Source organism: Sardina pilchardus, chromosome 1 (assembly GCF_963854185.1).
Source record: "Sardina pilchardus chromosome 1, fSarPil1.1, whole genome shotgun sequence".
Taxonomy (NCBI): domain Eukaryota; kingdom Metazoa; phylum Chordata; class Actinopteri; order Clupeiformes; family Clupeidae; genus Sardina; species Sardina pilchardus.
The window spans coordinates 28,201,292-28,212,173 of record NC_084994.1 but is presented as its reverse complement, the minus strand read 5'-3'; the positions used below and the strand labels follow the sequence as shown (position 1 = coordinate 28,212,173).

Below are 10,882 nucleotides of genomic sequence, written 5' to 3'. Positions count from 1 at the left end.
GAGAGAGAGAGCCACAGCCCCAAACCCTTTGTGATAATGAGCCTGTTAGACACATCCATTCAATCCTCTGATTCATCTCCATTCAAAACCTCTGATCGGGCCATTACAATAAGGTCAGTATGGTTCTGGGGTCTCTAAAGTGGCTAGTATACCTATAAGCACCCTCAGGTTCAGGTGTGCAGTAATTCACACTGAAAGAAGGAGGGGAGAGACCGTCAGAGTTACCAAAGCATTTGGAATTACACAAATTATAGTATTACACTGAGCACATTTTGCCACAGCTATTACTATTATATAGCATATAACCCCCACCCCCCAGATCAAAATGTGCATGATCAAACGTTCAAACCCGTCCTACATATGAGATTATATACACTACTGTAGCCTATACACACTGATAAGGTTTGTAATACAACCGTTTTGATGTTCAATAGTGGTGACTGGTTAACCTCTCTAGCCAGAAAGAAAATAATGATAAAATAAAATCATCTTTCATTTGCATTGAGTAGCTGTAGGTCTGTGCTGTATCTATGCCTAGAAGGAAATGCCTCATCAGTAACAAAACGGGCTTTTCTGGTCCAGCCCTCCTCCTGAGGGCTTGTGCTAGCCTTCAGAATTTCTGATAAGAGCACCTGCGCACAGGTGAAAACGAAAGGATCAGAATATCAACTTGAACATGTAGTCCATTCTGGTGGAAAGACAAAGCTACTACGAAAACTACTGTGAGTAATTTCCTCTAGTATGTGACTTTTTGTAGACAGGCTACATTATGTTGTTGGGTGGTTGAGTTGCATAGGCTGTGGCTGACATGATTTTTGTTCATCTGAACAAAATGGGTGTAAATTGCTTTTCAATAGGCTCAAAGACACACCTCCATAATCTAATCTAATTGTAGCATTATAGGCCAATAGTAAAACTTAAATCAATACTGACATGTGAGTAAACGTAAGGAGGAATTATTTCCATTTGTAGGCGTGGGTTATATATTGCACATATGAACACTAGTCACACAAAAAGAGAAGACAAAATGGCGTCACATTGTGCACATGACTGCTACTGCACATGCGTCTCCTTTTCTCTGTTAGTTGTTTTAGGCGGTCTCTTTCTCTCTCTCTCTCTCTCTCTCTCTCTCTCTCTCTCTGCATCTCCATCTCTCTGTGTTACAGTAGATCGAAAAGTTTAACGGTGGCTTTATTTTAGCAAAGAACAAGAAAACATGCTCAGTGACTTTTTTTTTTAATCATACTCTTTAGTGCCACATCTGTGTTACAGTACAGTATGTAAGATACGGGCATGTCTACCTTTGGCCCACAAACTCTGAGGACAGTCATTAGACCGGTTTGTGTTGTGCCTGGCACTACCATGACCGAGTACTGATGCAATGTGGTCAGGTGTGTTTTGAGACTAGATAAAATGGGCGTGGCCTACTACCTGAGGGAGGAGCAGAAGTGTCAGCAATAATCAACACTAGATCATCATTCTCGCCGCAAAAATGAATCACGCTTGTCAACTTGTTTCCATCCATCTGTGAGTTTTTGCGCGCGCGTGTGTGTATGTGTGTGTGTGTGTGTGTGTGTGTGTGTGTGTGTGTGTGTGTGTGTGTGTGTGTATGTGTGTGTGTGTGTGTATGTATGTGTGTGTGTGTGCGCGTGTGTCTGCTTGCCTGCGTTTGTGTGTTCTATGTGTCTGTGTGCGTATGTTCACTTGTGTGTGTGTGTGGGGGGGGGGTTATGGTGTGTGTGCGTGTGTGTGTGTGTGTCTGTGTTTTTATGTGGGTGTGCATGTTTGTGTGTGGGTGTGTGTGTGTGTGTGCATGCATGTGGGTGTATTTGTGCATGCAAGTGTGTACGTGTTTATTTGTGTGTGCATGCAGGTGCGTGTGTGCATGCTTATGCCTGCCTGTCTACTCTTGTATGTGTGTGTGTGTTTATGCATGTGTGTGTATATACGTGCATGAATGTGAGTGTGTGCGTACCTGTATGTCTGTATGTACTGTATGTGTTTGTATGCACTTGTCTGTGTGTGTGTGTGTGTGTGTGCAGTATGTGTGTGTTTCTGTGTATCTGTGTGTATGTGTGTGTCAGTGTGTGTGTGTGTGAGTGTGTGTGTGTGTGTGTGTATGCGCCTGCATGTATGTTCATGTATCTTTAAATGTGTTTGTGCATGCATGTGCATAACAGTCACTAAATGTACACGTATATTAATTTATTGAATAGTCCCCCATGAATCAAATGACACAAAAGGCCCTTACTGTAGGTTCTCCAGATATTCACAGAAAACTGTGTCCGGCCACCTACAGACCAGTATAGTATGTAGTAGCATAAATTATTTTTTTGCATGGCCCCCCATAAACGGAATTCCACAAAACTTGGTGTGCATTCAGAGCTGCTGCTGCCGCATCTGACGCAGGCACAGATGTCTCGTAGAATGACAGCAAACTGCATAATCTCTACCTCTCCAACACTTTCCTCTCGCACACACACTGTACGTTATGGGTCATTTCGTGTCCATCAGATTTGCTGAACCACCTCAGATTTTGGTCAAACCTCGAGTTTACAAGATTCTTAATATCATCAGTTTTGCACTTTTTCCCATGATATGTAGGGCCTTATATGGGCATGCAGTTCAAACAATATTATCTGATTTATACCACTTGCTCATATTGTCATACTAGGCCTACTTACTGATATCATATTGTATGACAGTATAGGCTATTGACAGATGCACTAAGTGGCCCTTCCTGCATTTTTGCATAAGGAATGTATATGAAGGGCCCCGTAGCTGTGTTCACCTTGGGCCCTCAAATTGCTAAATCCGCCCCAGCACACACACTCACTCTGTTTATTTTCGTATTGATTGATTGATTGATTGATTAGGATGGATGTCCCTCAAGAGGGAGAGGATGCTGTTGGTGGAAATCAGACAGGCAGAGCAGCATGTGCTGTGTCCAGCCACGTGTCCATGAAGAATGAGGAGTCCGTCACTGATGGGCATCAGGGGGTCAGCACAGGAATAGTGCTGTCTTATCCAAGGTGAGTTGTGTCCACTGATGGGCATCAGGGGGTCAGCACAGGAAGAGTGCTCTCTTATCCAAGGTGAGTTGTGTCCACCGATGGGCATCAGGGGGTCAGCACAGGAAGAGTGCTGTCTTATCCAAGGTGAGTTGTGTCCACTGATGGAACCCTGCACACCCACGGGAGTGTTGATGGAAACACAGGGGGTGTTAAGGATGGATGATCACAAATTTCTATTTTGAAGCCACTGAACACCAATGGCCAAGAAAAACCTGGTCTCAAGTGAATGATGCAGTATTACACTGTTTATGATGTATTTTGTCTCCTTGTGTATCCAGACCACAGACCTGTGTGTGTGTGTGTGTGTGTGTGTGTGTGTGTGTGTGTGTGTTTGTGTGTGTGTCATTGAGTTTGTGTGAATATGTATCACCTAATCTATTGTGTTACTGTAATATGTATCACCCAATCTATTATGAATTGTGTGTATCCAGACCACAGACACACAGACCAGTGTCTCCAGTGCCCAGCGGTGTGTCCATGAAGACTGACCAGTCCATGGATCCCCCTCTCAGACTCAGCAGTGGACCAAAGTCTGATCCAAAGTGAGATTTCACCTTTTGTATCCAAATACCAAAGTAGTGTGTGTGTGTGTGTGTGTGTGTGTGTGTGTGTGTGTGTGTGCGTGTGTGCGTGTGTGCGTGTGTGCGTGTGTGTGTGTTGGAAGCAGAGTGAGAGTGTGTTGGAAGCAGTGCGTGCGTGCGTGCTTGTGTTTGTCCGCGCATGCGCACAGTTAGTCCCATACACTACAGTAGGTGTTGAAATGTGATGGCCGTTTCTCTCACGCTTTGCGTGATTCACGCCCTGCGTGAAATGTATTGCAACTGTATTACAATTTACCGCCACGAGGTGGCAGTACAGTCCGCTGTAGCACTTTAGCATTTTAGGACTCCTAATTTTTTCACTAAAAGTAATTCACGAAGCATAGCCTAGGACAGCTTAAAACTAGATGTACCGCAAAGCGATACACAATATGACCGCCGCTCAGTCCTGCACATTCTCTCCGCATACATCAATCACGCTTCTGTTTCCATCGCCTACTCCATCCCCTATTGCAACTTTTATGTATGTAAATGAGTGTGTGCATGTGCACTTGCTTTTGTGTATGAGTGCTTCTCTGTCTTTGAGTGTATGTGTGTGTGTGTGTGTGTGTGTGTGTGTCTCTGCTTGTGTGTGTGTTTTATGTGTCTCTATGTGTATATGTTCACTGTGTTCTCTGCCGTCATTGTCACTCCAATATCAGATCACACACTCACTCACACACACACACACACACACACACATACGCGCGGTGCACACACACACATACAGACACACAGCTGTGTGTCCATGAAGAGTGACCGGTCCATGGATACCCCTCTCAGACTCAGCAGTGGACCACAATCTGATCCAAAGTGAGATTTTAGCTTTTGTATCCATATACAAAAGTAGACAGGTGTGTGTGTGTGTGTGTGTGTGTGTGTGTGTGTGTGTGTGCGTGCGTGCGTGCGTGCGTGCGTGCGTGCGTGCGTGCGTGCGTGCGTGCGTGCGTGCGTGTGTGTGTTTGTGTTTGAAGCAGAGAGTATTTAGACATGCTAACTGTTGTTAGTATTGCGAAGATGTGTCACTCAGTTTATTATGTATTTTGTCTCCTTGTGTATCCAGACCACAGACACACAGACCAGTGTCTCCAGTGCCCAGCTGTGTGTCCATGAAGAGTGACCGGTCCATGAATACCCCTCTCAGACTCAGCAGTGGACCACAGTCTGATCCAAAGTGAGATTTTAGCATTTTACCCATATACAAAAGTAGTGTGTGTGTGTGTGTGTGTGTGTGTGTGTGTGTGTGTGTGTGTGTGTGTGTGTGTGTGTGTATGTGTGAAGCAGAGCGTATGTTTATGTGACCAGATGGGGGCGCTTGTGCAACCACCTCTACCCACTACCCTGAGGGGTACACCCACCCACCAATATGGTTCAGAGGCACACAACATAGTTTGAGTGTGTCGGTGGTGTTTTTTGCTTGCAGTATTCTCTGCCGAGCTCCCCTTTTTGTTTCAGAATCTATATTTTACGACACTCCTCATTCGGTTAGTGTCTGGTTTCCTGTTCCCTTGTTCCTCTGGCAACCGTTTACTCATTTTCTGCCTCTTTTCGCTGGCTAAAAAGCCAAAAATGGTCTGACCCTAAATGTAGTTGCAAATAAATCATATAGCCAGGGCCAGTCAGGTAGAAAGACAACCTATTTTACCTGAGAATTAGGTGACATGAATCTGTTAGCTAATGTGGTAATAGTCTGTTGTTGTAATGCATCCTATGTCTCTAAAGAGCATCTGTAAAGCACCAAGATTGATAGTGATTGACATGGCTTTAAAACTAACTTTGATGTGTTTCTAGAAAGGTAATTCACCTCTTTCCCTGTGATGGAATACAGTCCCATATACTGTAGGACCATAGTCAGTTTCTGGCAGGCTGTCCCTACTGGTTGGTTGTTAATGTGCACGGGGTCTTTAAGAGTGGTTTTGCAGCATGGGTCAAATATGAGTTATTTGTTTTTGTTGCATTTAGGGGAGGTGGTTGTCTGCACATCACTGTAAGAAGTGCAGACAATCAGAATATTTGAAATGCCCTTGTGATGGGAGAAGGGCTGAGACAGTGATTGATGTACAGTAGAGTGAATGAACTGAGAACACAGCCTAGCGGGGCTCCAGCAGCTACAGTGATACAAGGGGATGTGGTGGTCCCTGATCTGACAGCCTGGGGTCTATCACTGAGGAAGTTGTGTATGAAGTGGATGAGAGTGGATGAGATTTTTTAGTTTGCTGCCAACCAGATGTCGTTGGTTGGTGTTAAAAGCTGAACTGAAGTCAGTGAAGTTCACCCTAGCATAGTGGCCAGGAGAGGCCAGGTGTTGGAGGAGTGTGTGAATGACTCTGCATGCCACTGCATCCTCTGTTCCCCTCCTAGTCATAGTTCCTCCCCTCCTGGTCTTGTACACAAACTGATAACTGAGAGGATGGTATTCAATATCAGTTTGTGGAATTATGGGGATAAGTGCAGCTGGTCTGTAGTGGTTGAGTTCAGAGGGGTCTCTCAGGAACAGGGATGATTACAGATGATCTCCAGATTACAGATGTTGGGGATGTCTGACAAGAATGATTGACAGTAGAGGAAGAAAAGGACAGGTGAAAGTTCCAGAGCACAGGTCTTGAGCAGCCTCCCCATCAACCCATCCGGTCTGGGCACCTTGCCAGGTTTACTACTCATGAGTTGGTGGTGCACATCTGTCTCTGGGACAGCCACCAGGTGTGACTGCTCAGGTGCTGGTAGATCCCTGAGCTGCCTCTCACATTCAGCAGAAAAGTTGGTGGTGTCAAACCTGGCAAAGAAGTTAGACCTCTGAAGTCCGCCTACAAAAAGGAGCCAAAGCTGCCATCTTTGCCCATATAAGGAGATCCGGGTGTTAATTGAAGCTAACTACCTATGGCAAGAGATATTGTAAATTAGCTCTGGGGTTATTTTCCCATAGAAAAAATCTCAAGTCAGCAAATCTCTTTATTTGGGCAAAGATGGTAGTTTTTTTATAGGCGAACTTCAGAGGTCTATTGGTGATGTCCAGGTTTTTGGGGTGGAGCCGGTGAATGTTTTCAACTTCTGAAAGGCTTCCTGTGTTCATGCTGCTGAAGTCTTGTATTCATAGTGTGAAAAAGGTGTCAGAGATCTGTGGTGAAGGAGATGTGATCAATTGATGAAGTGCAGGTTTGTGGGGTGGAGCCGGTGAGTGTTTGCAACTTCTGAAAGGCCTGCCTTTGTTCATGCTGCTGAAGTCTTGCATTCACAGTAATAGTGTCAGTATGCACATTACTACAACACCACCGCTCTTTGTTTATTCAGTGCTCATTTATTCATCTCCTTCTCTAAAAGAGAGAAAGATTCTTGAACAGTTTGTGGCTGAGCTGAAATCATGGGTCGGAATATTGTACCATATTGTAAAGTAAGTCATGGACATTCAGTTTTTTGTCAGGGAAAGTCAGGGAAACGTCATGGAATTTTACATTTGAGTTAAGGAGGGAACCCCGATTGCCATATTCAATACTTTTTTCCTGTGTCATCCCACTATATTGCACATAATTGTATTCATGGACTCATGTTTGGATTTTTTTCTACATGTGGATTTCTTGAGTGAATACCAAAGTCTGGTGAAAATCTCATGAGAATAGCATAATTTGAAACATTATCTACTGAAAGAAATCTTGACTAGTTAATACTAAATAGTTAGCCTATTTTCCCCCACAGTATTTCTTGGTCTCTCCTGCTTCTGCTGGGCTGACTGAATGATGTCAGAAAAGTGTTCTAAAACCTTGCAATTATGATTTGACATTTGTGCAATATAGTATCATTCCACTTCATCATTTTATTCATGGACTTTCATATTATTTACTGAAAGAACCGTTCAATCATTATTTCCCAACTGTATTTCTCTGCCTCTGCTGTACTGACTGAATGACAACACGTCAGAAACATGGTGAGGTACACAGTGTACAATAGCTGGCAACGACAGGCAACGTTTAATTCACACTGCGATGACACGTTCAAATTTGTATGGGTTATTTATACCAAAGTCCTTCTCATATAAGTGTCTCTGTTTATACTACAAGAACGATGTTTGTCACATCATCTTCAAACAAATGTTCGGATATCAAATTTGAATATCGGTTAAAAAGTGACAGCCCAAGCAGACACTGCGATTGGCTTTTCTTCAGTGTAAGGTCCTTAGTATACAAGTGTGTGGGCACTTCTTGAATATGAAAAGGACTTCTTAACAGCACAGATCATATTTTTCTACCATTACTCATCTGCACTTCCACTGTAGTGTTTTTTAATGTGTTCCTGAGACTGTACAGTATGTGTGCAGACACTGCAGCTATTGGGCTGTCTTCAGTGATAATCGCTGTGTATGATGGATTCCTGTTGTGGATTTAGGAACATACTGACCCAGGATCAGTCCAGGTGTGGAGTGTGTGAGCAGCTACTGAGGGACCCAGTCACCACCAGCTGTGGACACAGTTTCTGCAGTTTCTGCATCAGCAGCTACTGGAGCCAGTCTGGTGCATCAGGAGACAACAGCTGCCCCCAGTGCAGAAAAAGACCCAGAACACAACCCGTTATAAACCCTGACATAACTGTGGCACAACCTCACCTATACCCACTAACAGCCATGGTGGCACAACCTGCATCTTACCAACACAATGAAATGGCACTTCATCTGAACCCATCTGCAAATATGGCACAAGTTCCTCCATCCCCACACTCAGACAGGGGACAGCGTCCTCAGTACTCAAACTCAGCCATGGGGCAGCATAATCATCCACACATCCAGCACCCTCTTTATCCACACATCCATACGGCACAGATCTCTCCACAGCCTCCCTTAGATGAGCACACAGTCATGAGAGGCAGCACCCATCTGCAAACTGAGCATGCTCCAGTTAGAAGGGCCAAACTAACAGGTGAGTCTAGAAGATATGTGTCCAAGAGCAGGGCTTGTGCGTAGACAAAAGACCATTTATTTAAAAGAAATCAAAATGTTTTACACTCTATTAACTGTTAAAATAACACAATTTTATCTGATCGAGTACTTTTGATAGAAAATTGTTCTAGAAATACTGACCAATTAGTTATGAATAATGGTCATCTCTTGGTTTGTTTGTTTGTGTACTGCCAAACAGATGACCATGTTCTGACCAGAGTACTGATGACCCATAAAGCCATCATGAAGAGGAGGTTTGAGAGCATATGTGAAGGCATCATAAGGTCAGGGACTCAAACACTCCTGAACAAGATCTACACAGAGCTCTACATCACAGAAGGAGAGAGTGAAGGGGTGAATAATGAGCATGAGGTTTGGCAGGTAGAGTCAGCATCCAGGCCACAAACTTCAGAGGAAACAGCAATCAACTGCAATGACATCTTCAAGCCCTTACCTGGACAGAAGAGACACATCAGAACTGTCATGACCAAGGGGATCGCTGGTATTGGAAAAACAGTGTCAGTGCAGAAGTTCATCCTTGACAGGGCAGAGGAGAAGGCTAACCAGGATGTAGATTTCATGTTTGTGCTTCCGTTCCGTGAGCTGAATTTGGTCAAACATGATCAGTACAGTCTTCACAGGCTCCTGCTTGACTTCCACCCTGAGCTTAAAGAGCTACAGAATGGTGAATACAAAGACTGCCACATTGTGTTCATCTTTGATGGTCTGGATGAGAGTAGACTTCCTCTGAAATTCCAAGAGAACCAGAAGTTGTCTGACGTGACACAAACATCATCAGTGGATGTGCTGATGACGAGTCTCATTCAGGGAACTCTGCTTCCCTCTGCTCTCATCTGGATAACCTCCCGACCAGCAGCAACCAGTCAGATCCCTTCTCAGTGCATCAGTCAGGTGACAGAAGTACGAGGGTTCAATGACCCGCAGAAGGAAGAGTACTTCAGGAAGAGGATCAGTGACCAGAATCAAGCCAACAGAATTATTTCACACATTAAGACAACCAGGAGTCTCCACATCATGTGCCACATGCCAGTCTTCTGTTGGATCTCAGCCACTGTCCTTCAGCAGATACTGGAACAGGATGATGAAAAGGAAGCCCCCAAAACACTGACTGAGATGTTCATACACTTTCTGCTCATCCAGACCACCAGGAAGAACCAGAAGTATCAAGAGGAAAGTGAGACAGATAGACAGAGGCTCCTGGAGTCACACCAGGGTGTCATATTGAAATTGGCAGAGCTGGCTTTCAAGCATCTGGAAAATGGCAATCTCATGTTCTATGAGGAAGACCTGAGAGAGTGTGGCATTGATGCCAGTGAAGCTTCAGTGTACTCTGGCATGTGCACTGAGATCTTCAGGGAGGAATGTGTGTTTCACCACAAGAAGGTCTACTGCTTTGTCCATCTGAGCATCCAAGAGTTTCTTGCTGCACTTCATTTGTTTGCCTCCTACTTGAGTAAGAACATGGAGGTCCTGAAACCATTTCTTAAAAGAAAGTCCATGTCTTTGGCAGATTGGCCTCTAGATGAGCTGCTGAAGAATGCTGTGATCAAAGCTTTGGAAAGCAAGAATGGACACCTTGATTTGTTTGTTCGCTTCCTTCATGGCATTTCTCTGGTGTCAAATCAGAGACTTTTGCTTGGTCTCCTGACAGACACACACAGCAACCCAGAGAGTGTGAAGAAAACAATTAAGAACCTGAAGATGATGCAGAGACCAAATATCTCCCCCGAGAGGTGCATCAATCTGTTCCACTGCCTGGTGGAAATGCATGACTCTTCTGTTCATGATGAAATCCAGGCTTTCCTGAGGGCAGAGAAAGGTGCCGTGGAACAGCTCACACTGGCTCACTGCTCAGCTTTGGCTCATGTGCTTCTGATGTCTGATGAGGTGCTGGATGAGTTTGACCTGAGCAAATACAAAACCTCTCCAGCAGGTCGCAGGAGACTGGTTCCAGTCGTGAGATGCTGCAAAAAGGCTCTGTGAGTTAGGGTGTTTTCACACCTGGTCCCCTTTAAAAGAACCAAACTCAGTCCTCTTTAAGTGGACCAAAAAGTGGACCGACAGAAAAAGAACTCAGTTATTTTTGTGTTCACACTGTGAGTTTATGAGAAAGAGGACTGGGTTCTCTTCCTGGTCCAGTTAAGCTTTGTTGGGGCCTCAGTCCTCTTTCTGTTCACACCAGGTCCTCTAGAGCTCTCAGACCCCTACTGCACTGAATCCTGGGTAATTTTCACTTGAAGCAAAATGTCTGTCACGTGACCAAGCTACGGCAAATGGAGAAGGTT

The 10,882-nt window shown here is 44.5% G+C and overlaps 1 protein-coding gene across 1 annotated transcript in view; it reads left to right on the top strand.

Annotated features, from left to right (window-relative positions):
- The first annotated feature begins 630 nt into the window (after positions 1 to 630).
- LOC134087368 (NACHT, LRR and PYD domains-containing protein 12-like) overlaps positions 631 to 10,882 on the top strand; it is a 30,436-nt gene continuing 20,184 nt past the window's right edge. The window contains exons 1-6 of the mRNA XM_062540820.1: positions 631 to 722; positions 2,877 to 3,032; positions 3,506 to 3,616; positions 4,716 to 4,826; positions 8,030 to 8,556; positions 8,776 to 10,576. Of these exons, the coding sequence (XP_062396804.1) occupies positions 2,878 to 3,032; positions 3,506 to 3,616; positions 4,716 to 4,826; positions 8,030 to 8,556; positions 8,776 to 10,576 (2,705 nt within the window). The 5' untranslated portion in view covers positions 631 to 722; position 2,877. The remainder of the gene's footprint in view (positions 723 to 2,876; positions 3,033 to 3,505; positions 3,617 to 4,715; positions 4,827 to 8,029; positions 8,557 to 8,775; positions 10,577 to 10,882) is intronic.